Source organism: Prionailurus viverrinus, unplaced genomic scaffold, assembly GCF_022837055.1.
Source record: "Prionailurus viverrinus isolate Anna unplaced genomic scaffold, UM_Priviv_1.0 scaffold_51, whole genome shotgun sequence".
Taxonomy (NCBI): domain Eukaryota; kingdom Metazoa; phylum Chordata; class Mammalia; order Carnivora; family Felidae; genus Prionailurus; species Prionailurus viverrinus.
The window spans coordinates 64,150-79,817 of record NW_025927614.1 but is presented as its reverse complement, the minus strand read 5'-3'; the positions used below and the strand labels follow the sequence as shown (position 1 = coordinate 79,817).

At 62.7% G+C, this 15,668-nt stretch overlaps 1 protein-coding gene across 2 annotated transcripts in view; it reads left to right on the top strand.

Moving 5' to 3' along the window:
• The window catches only part of PFKP (phosphofructokinase, platelet), a 55,344-nt gene that overhangs the window by 34,790 nt on the left and 4,886 nt on the right, over positions 1–15,668 (top strand). Inside the window, exons 11-19 of one of the 2 annotated variants that reach the window (XM_047848069.1) lie at positions 2,146–2,210; positions 2,674–2,743; positions 2,869–3,015; positions 4,869–4,939; positions 7,006–7,093; positions 7,670–7,822; positions 13,631–13,795; positions 13,866–13,927; positions 14,931–15,042. In XM_047848069.1, the coding sequence (XP_047704025.1) occupies positions 2,146–2,210; positions 2,674–2,743; positions 2,869–3,015; positions 4,869–4,939; positions 7,006–7,093; positions 7,670–7,822; positions 13,631–13,795; positions 13,866–13,927; positions 14,931–15,042 (933 nt within the window). The remainder of the gene's footprint in view (positions 1–2,145; positions 2,211–2,673; positions 2,744–2,868; positions 3,016–4,868; positions 4,940–7,005; positions 7,094–7,669; positions 7,823–13,630; positions 13,796–13,865; positions 13,928–14,930; positions 15,043–15,668) is intronic. The other variant, XM_047848070.1, reaches the window with a different exon arrangement.

Genomic DNA, 15,668 nt, shown 5'->3' with positions numbered 1-15,668 from the left:
TGGCTGTGTGTGCAAGTGTGAGTGGCTACGTGTGTGTGTATGCATGTTTCTGTGCAAGTGTGCGCAGCTACGTGTGTGCATGTGTGTGCATGTTTCTGTGTAAGTGTGCGTGGCTGCTTGTGCATGTTTCTGTATGTGCAAGTGTGTGTGGCTGCGTGTGTGTTCACGTGTGTGCGTGTTTCTATGTGTGGAAGTATGCACAGCTGTGTGTGCATGTTTATGTGTGTGCAAGTGGGCACGACTGCGTGTGCATGTTTCTGTGTGCAAGTGCGCACGGCTGTGTGTGTATGTGTGCGTGTTTGTGTGTGCATGGCTGTGTGTGTGCACAAGTGTGCATGGCTACGTGCGTGTACATGTATGCGTGTTTCTGTGCAAGTGTGCGCAGCTACATGTGTGTGCATGTTTCTGTGTAAGTGCATGGCTGCTTGTGCATGTTTCTGTATGTGCAAGTATGTGCGGCTGCGTGTATTCACACGTGTGCGTGTTTCTATGTGTGCAAGTATGCACAGCTGTGTGTGCATGTCTCTGGGTGTGCAAGTGGGCACGACTGCGTGTGCATGTTTCTGTGTGCAAGTGTGCATGGCTGTGTTTGTATGTGTGCATGTTTGTGTGTGTGCAAGTGTGCGTGGCCACGTGTGTACGTGTATGCATGTTTCTGTGCAAGTGTGCGCGGCTGCGTGTGTGCATGTGTGTGCATGTTTCTGCTAGTGCACCAGTGCGTGGCTATGTGTGCATGTTTCTGTGTAAGTGTGCGTGGCTGCTTGTGCATGTTTCTGTATGTGCAAGTGTATGCGACTGCGTGTGTGTTCACGTGTGTGCGTGTTTCTATGTGTGCAAGTATACACAGCTGTGTGTGCACGTTTCTGGGTGTGCAAGTGTGTGCAGCTGCATATGTGTTCATGTGTGTGCGTGTTTCTGTGTGCGCACATTTCTGGGTGTGCAAGTGGGCACAGCTGCGTGTGCATGTTTCTGTGTGCAAGTGCGCAGGGCTGTGTGTGCATGGCTGTGTGTGCAAGTGTGCATGGCTACGTGTGTGCATATGTGTGCATGTTTCTGTGCAAGTGTGCATGGCTACGTGTATGTACGTGTATGCATGTTTCTGTGCAAGTGTGCGCAGCTACATGTGTGCATGTGTGCATGTTTCTGTGTAAGTGTGCATGGCTGCTTGTGCATGTTTCTGTACGTACAAGTGTGTGCGGCTGCGTGTGTTCACGTGTGTGCGTGTTTCTATGTGTGCAAGTATGCACAGCTGTGTGTGCATGTGTCTGGGTGTGCAAGTGGGCACGACTGCGTGTGCATGTTTCTGTGTGCAAGTGCGCACGGCTGTGTGTGTATGTGTGTGTGTTTCTGTGTGTGCATGGCTGTGTGTCTGCAAGTGCATGGCTACGTGTGTGTACGTGTATGCATGATTCTGTGCAAGTGTGCGCAGCTACATGTGTGTGCATGTTTCTGTGTAAGTGCGCATGGCTGCTTGTGCATGTTTCTGTATGTGCAAGTGTGTGCGGCTGCGTGTGTGTTCATGTGTGTGCGTGTCTGTGTGCAAGTATGCACAGCTGTGTGTGCACGTTTCTGTGTGTGCAAGTGGGCACGACTGCGTGTGCGTGTTCCTGTGTGTGTGAGTGTGGATGGCTGCGTGTGTGTGCACGTGTGTATATGAGTCCCTGGCTGCACGTGTGTGTGTGCACCCGGTGTCTGTCAGCCACTGTCCCCGGGGTCCCGCACGTTCCTACAACCCAGATAATTTTGGAAGTTGGGCTATTTTTCTCAGGGAACAGATGAGGGAATGGAGTTCAGAGGCGTGAATAACTTGCCTGAGGTCCTCGGGCTGGAAGGGCCGAGGCGGTGTCAGTGGTGCTCCCCGGGAGGCGCCCCGCCCTCCCGAACCGGGGGTTGCCCGCAAGGCCGTGTGCGAACTCCAGCTCGCCCTGGCTGTGCTGCTGTCCCTGGGGCCTCAGGGTCTGTGGCCCCGGCCTTGCTTTATCACGGCAGCCTGGGCTCGGCCCTCGCAGCCGGGCAGGCGCAGGTGCAGCCTCGCTGACCCCGGGCTGCCGGCCCGGACGGTCGGACGGAGCGCAGGGCGGGGAGGGAAGGGCCCGGTGTCGGAGTCGTGACGTGTTCCTTCTTCCTTTCCTGACTGGTTTGAAGACCCAGGACGTGCAGAAGGCCATGGACGAGAGGAGATTTAAGGACGCCGTGCGACTCCGCGGAAGGTGACTCTCCCGAGGGCGCTGCTCTCCTGGGGCCCTCGCTCCTCAGCCGTGCTCCGCCGTGCTGCAGGGTGGTGCTCCTTCCCAGCCGAGAAAGTCAGGCCGAGCCCGGCCTCGGGCAGCGTTCTGCCGCCTGCGGGCCTTGATGGGGAGCGGTGGGAGCAGTTTGCTGTCTGTGTTGTGTCCTGGCTGGTGGGGTTGCCGAGGACTTGGCGAGGTTAGGACGGGACGTGGCACGGGGCTGGCATCTTGAGAAAGAAACACGAGTGTGTGAGAGGCCTGGTTCCTTGGGCACGGACACGACGTGCCTCCTACGTAACTGGACGCACCAGGGCCCGGGAGGTGGGGTGACCGGCCCCGAGAGCCCAGCGCAGGCCCCTGCGGACGGTCTGCTTCGGCACAAGCCCCTCCCCGACCCAGCCCCTCGCGCCCTGACCTTGGCCCCGACGGCGGCCTCTCCTTCCAGGAGCTTCGAGAGCAATCTGAACACCTACAAGCGGCTCGCCATCAAGATGCCAGATGACCAGATCCCAAAGGTGGGTGCCGCCGCGGGTCGCTCCCGTGAGGCCCCCCGTGTCCCCCGCGGCCCCTGGCGTCCTGGGCTCCCGGGCAGCGTGCCCGCTGTGAGTCCCCCGCGTGCGAGCCCTCCGCTGTCTTGCAGAGCAACTGCAATGTGGCAGTCATCAATGTGGGCGCCCCCGCTGCCGGGATGAACGCGGCCGTGCGCTCGGCCGTGCGCGTGGGCATCTCCGAAGGGCACAAGATGTTTGCCATCTACGACGGCTTCGAGGGCTTCGCCAAGGGCCAGGTGAGTCCCCGGGGGGCATCGTGGGGAACGGGGGCCTCCCTTCCAAGGCTTGAAACCTGGGGCTGTGTCATGTGACGAACGCGGGGCCCAGATCCGCCCTGAGGCGCACGTCCGAGGCCACGCGGCGCTCGGCAAGGAAGGCACTGCCCGGTTTTCTCGGGACAGTCGGCAGCGACGCCCGTGGGGCCTGTGGACGCTGGCCCAAGGCTGTCCACGTGGGGGATGCTGCAGGCCCAGTGCTCAAGAACGGCAAGCACCCGAACGAAAGCCTTGCTGGAGAGAGCGGGCGCTTCTTGAGTGCTTGCTGTATACACTCCCTGATCCTACGGGATCCGCATGTTAACCCATTTAAGTCTCGCAGCAAAGCGGCTGTGTTAGCCTCATTTTGCTCACTTGATCGAGGTCACACGACTCAGGAGCTCAGATAGCGGGGAGGCTGCGGGCCCCACCCCGTAACCCAGCGTATCCTGCAGGGCAGCATCTGTTCCCCCCGTTATTTAATGACAACAGTGCGCGGAGTTCTTCCGGGGGGCATCCAGCTAGGGACAAGGCAAAGCCTCGCTCGGCAGGGTTGCACCTTCAGGAGGGAGAGGACGTTGAGGGAACAGATGGTTCACAGGGCATGGTCGCTGCCCAGACCCACAGAGGAGGGGTCAGCCGCAGGGACAGGAACTCAGACCACAGACGGAGGACGCGGCCGCAGCAGCAGAGTCGGGAGGTGCAGGCGGCCGGGGGGCAGGTGGCTCGTAGGTGATTATACAGTTGGGCTTGTGCCGGGAGCAGACAGGGCTTTGAGCAGGGGTGTGTGAGTGCATGCTGAGGGTCTCTGACCAAAAGCAGGAGCAGAACCAGGAAGATGAGCTGGGGCTTCTGCTATGAGCCAGGGGGAGATGGTGAGGCAGAGGGAGGTGCTGAGGCAGGGGAGATGGTGAGGCAGGGGGAGGTGCTGAGGCAGGGAGAGATGATCCTGCAGGGGGAGGTGCTGAGGCAGGGGGAGGTGCTGAGGCAGGGGGAGGTGCTGAGGCAGGGGGAGGTGCTGAGGCAGGGTGAGATGATGCAGGGGGAGGTGCTGAGGCAGGGGGAGGTGCTGAGGCAGGGGGAGGTGCTGAGGCAGGGGGAGGTGCTGAGGCAGGGGGAGGTGCTGAGGCAGGGGGAGGTGCTGAGGCAGGGGGAGGTGCTGAGGCAGGGGGAGGTGCTGAGCCAAGGCGGTTGTCCCGTCTGGCAGGGGTGGAGTGGGCGAGCCGTCTGTAGCACCGGCTGCGTTTTGAAGGCAGGGCCAATGGGCTTCACCCCCGGAATGGACACAGGCGTGAGAGAAGGAAGCCAGAATGACTCCATTTGCGGCCCGAGTGGCAAGTGGTTTCGTGGGAGGCATTTGTCTACCGGACGCCCTGGGCGAGGCATCCAGGGAGCAGACGGCTGTGTGCTGGGGTCTTTGAGGACGTGGGCGTGACGGGCTCCCCTCTGAGGGAGGGAGGGGAGAGCTGGCCAGGGAGGCCGTGCCCGGCGGGCCTCAGCTGGGTTCCTTAGATGCCTCTCAGTTTTTAGCCAAAGAAGTTACATCAATTTAGAAAAACAACAATATCCATCGCTCCTTAGTTCCCATGGGTAGAGTGTGGCCCGCGGAGTGTGGCTCTGGAGCCCGCGGCGGGAGGGCGGGGCCCTGGCGGCCTGGGTTCCAGGTTCACCCCAGGACCCACGTGACTTGCTCGGTGTCGCCACGGGAGCGGCTTCCGAGGGGCGCGGGCCCTTCGGGACGAGCGGCCCGCTGGAGGCTCCAGGCCTGGGAGCCGGCCTCAAAGCTACCCCGTCCTCTGTCCCTTCTGCCGTCTGACTCTGTGTTTGCGCATCAGATAAAGGAGATCGGCTGGGCGGATGTCGGAGGCTGGACCGGCCAAGGAGGCTCCATTCTTGGGACCAAACGGTAATTTCTCCGTCTGGACTCTGACCTGCTCTTTGGGAGGAGAAAGCTCACGTTCTGTCAGAGCAGCTGGTGCAGAAGCTGCTGCTTTTGGGTTTTTTTTTTTTCTTTTTTTAAAATTTACTTACTTGTTTTGAGAGAGTGGGTGAGAGAGCGTGAGCGGGGGAGGGGCAGAGGGAGAGAGAGAGAATCCCGAGCGGAATCCGCGCTCGGACGGGGCTCGATCCCACAACCCTGGGATAACGACCTGAGCTGAAATCGAGAGTCAGACGCTCAGCCGACACCCCAGAAGCTGCTGCTTTGCCCTTGCTGTGAAGGAATCCATGCCCCAGCCCACCCCACGGGGGACCCGGGTCATGTTTTGGGGAGCCCACGGCTGGGCCCCGGACCAGAGCCGAGGCAGATGACTTGGGAGCGGTTTTGCCTCCAGTGAGCCTCCCCAGCGTGGCAGGTGCCCACGTGCCCAGCCGCTCGCGAGCTCACTGCTCCTCCGGAGCGGCTTGCTGGCCGTCGAGCCATCTGGGCGGCAAAGTTCTGTTCGGAGGTGGGCGCCTACCCCCCCCGCCCTCCCGGGCCCCTCCCGAGCCCCCAGCGACACCCACTTGTGTCTGCTTCTCCAGCCCCAGCCCTGGCTCTGGGCTGAGCTCACCGTAGACACGGGGCGACCTTGTCGCTGACATCATGAGGGTTTGCCCTGAGGGTCCCCGTAAGCGTCCCGGAAGGGTGAACGTCGTGCGAAGTCGGCACAGAGGGAAGAGCGGGGCGGGGGGTGGCTGGCGGTGCTTTGTCTGGTTCCACGCGTGGGCCGTGGGGCTCGAACCAGGAGGCAGGACAGGAGAAGACCAGCAGGTGTGGACGCGCGTGGACGTGAGCTGAGATCAGGTTGGGCGAGCTGTGCGCACTGGACTCGGAAACAGGAAGCTTCCGTTCAGACAATTCCCGTGAACGCTCACGAGCTTTTGGGGCGCGTTGTTTTTTTCTGATGAGGCACTGGGGTTCTTTTGAGGCCCAACCACTGGACGATGAGCGTTTCTTTCCCTTTTTTTTTTTCCTTTTTTTTAAAAAAAATTTTTTTTAACATTTATTTATTTTTGAGACAGAGAGAGAGCATGAACGGCGGGGGAGGGTCAGAGAGAGGGAGACACAGAATCCGAAACAGGCTCCAGGCTCTGAGCAGTCAGCACAGAGCCCGACGTGGGGCTCGAACTCACAGACCGCGAGATCATGACCTGAGCCCAAGTCGGCCGCTTAACCGACTGAGCCACCCAGGCGCCCCTTTAATGGTTATTTTTGAGACAGAGAGACAGAGACACAGAGAGAGAGACAGAGAGTGACGGGAGGGGCAGAGAGAGAGGGAGACATGGCATCCAAAGCAGCTCCAGGCTCCGAGCTGTCAGCACAGAGCCCGACGCGGGGCTCGAACTCACGGACCGCGAGATCACGACCTGAGCGGAAGTCGGACGCCCAATCGACTGAGCCACCCAGGCACCCCTTTAATGGTTATTTTTGAGACAGAGAGACAGAGACAGAGAGAGAGAGACAGAGAGTGACGGGAGGGGCAGAGAGAGAGGGAGACATGACATCCGAAGCACCTCCAGGCTCCGAGCTGTCAGCACAGAGCCCGACGCGGGGCTTAAACTCCCGGACCGCGAGATCACGACCTGAGCGGAAGTCAGACGCCCAACCGACTGAGCCACCCAGGCGCCCCTTTAATGGTTATTTTTGAGACAGAGAGACAGAGAGTGGCAGGAGGGGCAGAGAGAGAGGGAGACACAGACACAGAATCTGAAGCAGCTCCAGGCTCCGAGCTGTCAGCACAGAGCCCGACGCGGGGCTCGAACTCCCGCACCGCGAGATCACGACCTGAGCCGAAGTCGGACGCCCAACCGACTGAGCCCCCCAGGCACCCCCCCCCCTCCTTTTTTAAACAACGCTCCCGGGGAGACTTGATTTCCCGGCTCTGCCGTCCAGCCGCGGGGCCCGGCCCGGGGAGCGGGGTGGGGGTGCCAGCGGGGTCCGTCCGCTGCGCGAGGTCCGTCTGGCCTCACGTGTGACTGCACTGTTTGTAGGACGCTGCCCGGGAAGTCCCTGGAGGCGATCGCCGAGCAGATGCGGACCCACAGCATCAACGCGCTGTTGATCATTGGTGGATTTGAGGTACGTCCTTGTCTCTGTGCACCTGCGGGCCCGTCAGGGCCGTCGGTTGTGGGGGGAGGCTTGCGGCAAGCACAGGGCGGGGGGGGGGGGGGTCCCCCGGGCCCAGCTGCCACTGGGTGGTCGTCGTGCTGCCGTGGGACGCTTCCCCGGCTCCCACGGAGCGGCTGGATCGGGGAGCCAGAGCTGGGCCCCCCACGGGGGATGCACCTTGTCGGTGAGCCTCACGCGTCTGCAGTCTGCAGAAATGACGGCGTCTCTCGAATCCGAGGCCCGATGGCCGTCAGGGAGCAGGGCAGTCACGTGGCCGCGTCATTTCTCATCGCGCGTCGGACCGCAGACCTTCATGTCTCTTTCGTTCGACCGATAAGCTTTCCGTTTGCCTTAAAGAAAACGTGAGGGCCTCAAGTAATGAGACCCTTGCGAACAGGAGACTCGTGTCTCTTCTGCGTGACGCTGACCTCTGGGCTCCTTTGCGCTCACAGAATCGCTGGTCCCCGGTGACGCGAACGCCCTCTGGTGTTTTTTAACGGCCCCTCTGCTCCCCTCCCTCCTTCCCCACAACCGCACGCCTGACAGGCCTACCTGGGACTGCTGGAGCTGTCAGCTGCCCGGGAGAAGCACGAGGAGCTCTGTGTCCCCATGGTCATGGTCCCCGCCACGGTGTCCAACAACGTGCCGGGCTCCGATTTCAGCATCGGCGCGGACACCGCCCTGAACACCATCACCGACGTAAGTCTGCGTGGCCAGCAAAGCGGGTGCCGCGGACGCTGAGCGGGAGGGCGCCTCCTGGCCCGCTTTTATCTGCCAGCGCACTAGAGACGGAAACCAGACCCGGGTTTGTTTCCAGAACAGCAGTATTTTTTGTTTTCTTTCTGGCAATCTCTAATCCAGCGCCCCTTTTCCTGTGCCTCGGCCAGGACGACGTGTCCCTGCTGGGCGCACTGACGGGGAGCGTGCGGCACTCAAGTCGTGGCGGGCGACGGTTTCGTGATTTGGATGATCGCGACCGTTCGTTTTTCTGACCGGGCCAAATTCACTTCAGTCCCGGAACGTAACTTGGTATGACGGATCCTGGGTCCGGTGGCCCCTGCGTGGATGTTTGGGGGCGGATCCCGAGCTCCGTTTTGTGTCACTTTTTTCACGCACCTGAATCCGCGGGTACATCCGTCCTGCTTCTGGCTATCGCCGTGAGCATCATTCTCTCCCGTTGTACCCTGGCCACGTTCAGTCGCATCTGAAAACAACACGGATAGTACGTTAGTTTATCTGCCAAAAGGCAGTAACACAACAGAAGCACGCCCGTGTTACCATGTGTGAAAACCACACTTGGGAAATGGCGTGGGAGCTTAAAGCGCAGCGACCGACAGAATACGTTTCTAATTTTTCATCTGGTGTCTAAGATTTTTCAGCAAATTCACGAGTCTTTATTTTCCTCGTGAGACATGCATCCCATGAATGTTTTCCTAGCATTTTTTTTTTTTTCTTAAACCCACGGCGTCAAAAATTTGTTTCTAGTGCTGGTAAATAAAAGAAACGCTTTTAAAATTTCACCTGGTAAATAACGCTTAGAACTTCACTTCTGCTTTTCTTTCCTGAGCTTCTTAAACCCTGTGTGCTTTCTTTACTAAAAAGCCCCACCCGTGTGTCCGGTGTCCCCTCGCTGGAGCGCCCCGCTGGGCCGTGACCCAAGCTGCCCTGCTTTTGCTGCTGTGACCCGATTCAGCTCCTGATCAGGCTTCACCTGTGCACTGAAGGGCCGCTGGCCGTGACCTTCGTCACTGTCTTCCTGCTCTTTCCCTGCCCTGGCTGGAGGTTGCGCCTGCTTACGCTCTGTGGAAGCAGCTGGGAGCTCGTGTTTCCTAACGGTCACCTGACTGGAGCCCCTCTTCGGGGTGGGTGGGGGTGGGGGTTCCGGAGGTTGTCACCTGCACATCTGGGCCCCGGGTGGGGTGTCTCTCCCCGTGACATTTGATGTGCGCTTCGAGGCACGAAATCTCTCACTCATCCGTACAGGCTCCCCTCTGCTACGAGAAACTGCTTACGGCCTAGAGAGATCTGATACTCGTGTGTTGCTGACAATCCGAAAACCAGAATAATAGGCGGGGGGACCCCAGGTTACCCGCTTGCTTCCCTGGGATGCGGAAGTTTGGCGTATGCCCGTTTGGAGCTGGTCTTTCGCGGAGTCTCTCAAAGCCAGTTAACCGGTGACAAAGGCACCGGCTCGCGGTCGGGGCCGCAGCGGGCGAGCAGGTGTGCGTGTGCGTCGAGCTCCAGATCCGCAGGCGGCTTTGGTGGCACCACGGCGCCGGGCCTGGCTTGTGACGGGTGGTGGGCCGGGCGCTCGGGGTGACGCCCGCTCCCGCCCCGCTCGCCGTGTCCTGGAGGTGTAGGGACTCCGTCTGGAGTGCGCGCGTCGCTTGGTTTCTTGCCGGTTGTGGTCGTGAGAGCCAGAAGGAACTGGTGTGGTCTGGGGGAGGTCTGGGTTTGGGCCGGAAGCCCGCTGAGGGGCCGACGTGACGAGTCACAGGCATCCCACATCCCTCCTGACCCGCCTCGGGGGATCCGGGACCAGAGTGGGCTCCGTGTGGGCCCGTCCCCCGCACTCAGGACACCTTTTTCCCGGACGGGCCACCCGCGGGCCTGAAGCCTCGTGTCCAGATGCCCCGGGGGCATCTCCAGCGCCAGCCCCCCCTTTTGTTGAGATTCTGCCCCCAGGGGAGGTCGGCAGTGCCCAGGGACGGGTCTGGCCATCCAGCCACGCGGGGGTCCCAGAGGCGATCTTACTGTGACGGTCCTGTCCTCCGGCTGTTACGTCTTTGTCCCGACAGATCTCTGTGTGTCATGCGTCACAGCACCCCGTCCGAGCAGGGGTTTGAACGCTGTTCCTACGTGGGCAGAGCCACAGCTGAGGGCGGCTGAGCCCCGTGTGGCCGCGGACGCCGAGAAGGCGGCTGCAGTGTTATTCGCCCCCAGAACGTCTTGCCTTTTCTCCGAGCGCCCGGGTTGGGTTGGCGGTGCTGTGCTGTGAGACGCGCCCAGAGCGGACGTCCGTGTCCCTGCCCCCAGGGCCTCGGGCGGGACGTCTGCCCCCAGAGTTGCGCGCTCGCTTTCCCCGCTGGCCCGTCCCCCGTCCCCGCTGGAGGGTCCCCCTCCTTTTCTCGGGACGTGAGGGAAAAAGGAGCAACAGGAACCAGAACGTGGAAGGTGCTTCTGGTTACAGACACCCCATTTATTGCTGCTGAGAGCCCTCCTGGCCTCAGGGGCTGTCCCCCGTGACTCCCCGTGACCCTGCCGGTGCCCCGTGTGACTTACGTGGTCTGAGGTGGACTGGGGCCGCTCCCCGAACTAACCTGCCACGGGCCCACCATCCACGTGTCCTCGGGCCATAGCCGCCCTAGAACCCTATGTGTTCGGGGGAAACACAAGGCAGCAGAGAGCACACGCCTTTCCAGGAGGCGTGGGTCCCCCTCCGCCGCCCTCAGACGTGCACGTCCCTGTAGCAGGTGCACAGGGGCCTTGCAGGCGGGACGAGGAAAGACCGTCCGGGGGTCCATTCGCCCGCAGGTTGCCTGCCAGAGTGTCCAGCTGCTCCGCGAGCCTGGGGGCCTCGGGGACGGTGGACGATGGGCCCATGGCCGCTCACGAACATTCCGGTTAACACACTCCAGGGCAGAGACCGCAAGCGCCTGCCCCCTGCTTGAGAACAGCTCCCTTTTGTGACATCAGATGCAAACGTTTTCACCGTGCGGTTCCAGAGCAGCGCCGGGGCTCCCGGCCCCTGTGACAAGGGCCCGGGGACCAGCAGAGGTGCGCCCAAGCCCTCCAGCCACCTTCGGGGCAGGGGCGGCCCGCTCCAGTGACCTGGGTCATCGTGGAGGCCTCACTGGCAGGGCCCTGCACCCCCACCCGCCGCACAAAGCTGCCAGGCCGGCCCTGAATTAAGCCCCCTCCTGATCGGCCTCCCTCGCCTCCTCCGAGACACCAAGAAGGGACCGACTGGCTGTTTGTCCTCCACTGACACGCCGGCCCCTGCTTTGCTGCCACCTGCCTGCGTCCCCTCCTCCGGGAGGCCCCCCACCCTACGCCCCACACCCCGTGGGTGTCCCCGCTCCCACATCTCACCCCATGAGGCCCCCGAGCTGCCGCACCCTGGCCCGTGAGGACATCCCCCTGGCCCACGAGGACGCGGCCCCGCCCGGTGGCGTCAGGGAGGTGCCGGGGACGCCCCGCTGACTGCCCGCCCCACTGCTTCAGGCGTTCGAGGGCTCGGTCCTATTGGCCCAGGCACGTGACAGCCACCAGGAGTTTTGCGTCCCCATTTGCATCGTGCCGGCCACCATTAGCAACAACGTCCCAGGCTCAGACATCTCCATGGGTTCTGACACTGGCCTCAATGTGGTGGTAGAGGTAAGAGGGCCCTGTCGCCCCTCCGGCGACACTGCCGGTCAGGCCGGACTCTAGGGACTTCCTCTTCCTGCCCGGACACGCGAGGCAAGGGGAGGAACCCCCCCGGGCCTGCAGGAGTAATGAGCCACAGTTCCCGTTACTTCCCACCGGCCAGAGTTCACGTCACACCTTCCATGGCTGCGTGACCCTCCCTGTGGTGGGCAGGGCTGACCTTCATCGGCTAAACAGGGAGCCTCTTCCCGTGTCCTGGGTGGGGTCTGCACCCCTAGCCCCCGGAGGCCCTGCTGTTGCGCGGGCTTGTGCTCGCGCTCAGGACGACAGCCGGCCCGGACGTGGTGTCCAGGGAGGGCCTGGCGGGAATCCGGGGGCACGCCACGGGGGTCAGGGGACTGTGAGGGTGAGCGCTCCGGGGGCAGCGGGGCACGGCCACGGCGCGGAACCACCTGCCCGTGGTTGTGCAGTGGGGGAGCGCTGCTCCCGGGGAGGATGTCCCGTGCCGGAGGGTCTGGCGGGCTCTGCACTGGCCCTGTCTGGCCCGTGTGGTCCGTGCTCGCCGAGGACTTGTCGCCCAGCGGCGGGCTGCTGTGGGGCGGTGGCCCAGGGTTGGCCGCGTCCTTGACGTTCGTGTGGCCCGGGCTCCCACGCTTGGCACACGGAGCCCCCTGTCTGCCGGAGGCCCTGGGCACACGGCAGCTTGGGTCCCGGCTGGCAGTTTGGAGCTGGATCACAGTGAGGGGACGGGGGCGGCTGTCTCCGGGCCTCCGTCCCCAACGCGCTGTGCCGCAGCCTTTAGCTCGTGACACGTGCACTGTAGTGTCATGCTTGTCTGCTCACCGAATTTGCTGCTGGGAGGGGAGCTCGTTCTGCTTCTGAGTAGAGCCACGGCCCCCGAGAGGCTCGTTCCCAGGCTGGCGGCTCCCACCCGTGACCTGCTTGGAGTTCTGTTTCTCCGCGGGTACGGTAGGCCCTCGGGCAGGCCACGAAGCGGCCACCGGCCACGGTGCGCGGCGAGACTCCAGGGGTCGGGCCTCTGGTGCTCACGTGGCTCTGCCAGGGGTCTGTGCTGGGTGGGACCCACCACGCCCCTACCCCGCCTGGTCTGGTCCCCCCAAGCCCCGCTCAGCAGACACCTCGTGCTGAGGGCTAGCCCTTGGGCCCGGCAGGACCACGTCCTCACACCCAGGTCCACGGGCCCTTTTCCGTCTTCACTGTGCTCTCAGCTCCACCTTGTTTCCGCGTGATGTGTGGTCTTGAAGCCCCCGTGAGGCGAAATGTTAGCCAGTGGGACCAGCCCAGAGATCGCGCTGGGAGAATCTTCCGGCTGCCCCTGCGGGGCGCCCAAGGCTGGGAGGGGACGTTCCCACCGTGAGCAGGCCAGGGGGCGTATCAGCACCCCTGGATTCCTCCTGCTCCCCACAAAAGGCAGAGCGCCCCCTGCGTGTACCACCAGCCTGGGACAGGGCTGCTGTCCATGCCGGTTTAGGAACCCGGGAGGGGGCGGCTGGCTGAAATAGCCGGGTCAGGACCCGGTGAAGCTGGGGGCTCCTGTCCTCCAGACTCCACACCCCGGGAGCAGGGCCGGCCTGGGGAGCCCGGAGAGGGGCTCTGACCTGTACTCAAAGGTGCTGTTTTGGGGCCCGGCAAGGCTAGCGCTGGATCAGAGCGGTTGTCCTAGGCGGGCCTGGTGAGTGGCGCTGTGGCCCCCGGAGCGTGCGTGGTGGTCCGGACTGGTGGGGTAGTGGGAAGGCGGTGGACAGGGGTCCCTGAGCCAGTGTCTCGAGGAGGGCCCATGGGAGACCTGTAGGCTGAGGGTCTGGAAGGGTTCTCAGGACCTTGGTCCAGGAGCTGCTATCTGGCTCAGAACGCAGGTGCCCTCGCACGATGTACGGTTCACAGAGTGACGATGCCCAAAACCCAAATGTCACGGGGAGCTTTCCGGAAGAAACCAACCGAACAGAAATTCCCACTGAGCCCATCAGATGTCAGGGCGCCCACGTCCCGTGGGGCCACGTGGGCAGTGGGGGTGAGCCGGTCCCAGGCGCCCCCTCCTCCCCCTCCCCCCCTCCCCGCGGTGGGCAGCGGCAGGGCCCGGAGGTGGGTGGGATGACCCGTGTCCTCCTCTGTGGCCAGACGTGTGACCGCATCAAGCAGTCGGCCAGCGGGACCAAGCGCCGCGTGTTCATCATCGAGACCATGGGGGGCTACTGCGGCTACCTGGCCAACATGGGGGGGCTCGCCGCCGGAGCCGACGCCGCCTACATCTTCGAAGAGCCCTTCGACATCCGCGATCTGCAGGTGCGTCCTTGTCACGGGGCCGCCGCGGGCGACAGGGAGGGCGCCTGACGAACGGAACACTCTTCCCTAGGCCAACGTGGAGCACCTGACCGAGAAAATGAAGACCACCATCCAGAGGGGACTCGTGCTCAGGTACGGACGCCCCCTCCTCGCCCCCGCCCCCCCCCCCCCAGCCCCGGCTTCTCAGAACCATCCGGGTTCACGGTCTGAGCGCGTAGGGGCAGCAGTCCGGTCTCTGCCCCGGTCCCGAAGAAACGCGGTAGTAATTGCGCGTTGCGTTAAAAATTGCGTGCGCTTAAGTCACTGAAGGGCACGTTTTAAAAATTCACTTTTGCTTTGTAGTTAGCTTTGTTTTTGTTACCATCTCACCAAGTCAAGTATGTGCTTAAGTCCCTGGCATCTGCAGGGAAGGGCGCGTGGGATGCAACGGGACCGGCTGCCCGGCCACACCCTGAGCTCTGACCCACCCGCTGCCCTGTTCTGAGCCCCCCCGCCCCTCCCCCCCGTGCTCTGAACACCCCGCACGGTCACCGCCCCCCCCCCCCCCGCTGCTGAACACCCCCTCCCCCACCCGCATGCTCGAAACACCCCCCCTCACTCCACCCCCCCGCCGCTGAACACCCCCCTCCCCCCACACCCACCCCGCCACTAAGCACCCCCACCCGCGTGCTCTGAACACTCCATACCCTCACCCCACCTGCCCCCCCGCCGCTGAGCACCCCCTCCCCCACCCGCGTGCTCTGAACACCCCGTACCCTCACCCCTCACCCCACACCCACACGCCCTGCTGAGCAGCCCCTCCCCCACCCCTTCCTTCACGCCCAGCCACCCCCTCCCCTACCCCTTTCCCCTGAATACCCCCTCACCCCACCCCCCCACCGCTGAGCACCCCTTCCCCTACCTGCATGCTCTGAACACTCCCCCACCCTCACCCCACCCCACCCCCTGCCGCTGAGCACCCCCTCCCCCACCTGCGTGCTCTGAACACCCTGCACCATCACCCCACCCCCCCTGCCCCCCCACCCGCGTGCTCTAAACACCCCCTCCCCCACCCGCGTGCTCTGAACACCCCCCCACCCCCACCCCACCCCTCACGCCCTCCCGCTGAGTAGCCCCTCCCCCCACACCCTTGCAGGAACGAGAGCTGCAGCGAGCACTACACCACGGACTTCATCTACCACCTCTACTCCGAGGAGGGCAAGGGCGTGTTCGACTGCAGGAAGAACGTGCTGGGCCACATGCAGCAGGTGGGGCCGGGACACACGGCGACCCGTGGCCGCCTCCCCGGAGGCTCTGTAGGGGGAGGCCTTGTTTGAGCCGCGGTGGGGAATGTGTGCTCGGAAGGTGGTTTTAATCCCGTTGGCGCCTCCTTCGCTAAGCGATGTTCTGTTGAAGAGCTGTACTAAACACCACCAGCTTTAGGAATTCTGTTGTCTACGGGGGGGGGGGGGGGGGGGGGGGGGGGGAAGGGCGCTGTAGGGAAAGCTCTCAACTTTCATACAGTCAAGTGCTTCCCTCAACACCGGGCCTTCCTACCTATTTATGGATCAACCGATCCTTGAGGTTTGCACAAGTCAGAATGATCTGCAAGGAGTCTTGGGGTGGCTCTGATTTGCAGGCACGCCCCAGAGGTCAAAGCTGGAGGCGGGTGTGGACCAAGGGCGGCATGCCTGTCCTGGGCCCGACACCCCCCATCCCCCATACCCCCACCGGTATCTTAGGGTTGTTTTTTTTTTTTTTTTAATGTTTATTTTTGAGACAGAGAGAAAGAGTGTGAGTGGGGGAGGGGCAGAGAGAGAGGGAGCCACAGAATCCGAAACAGGCTCTCAGCTCCGAGCTGTCAGCACAGAGCCCGACGCGGGGCTTGAACTCA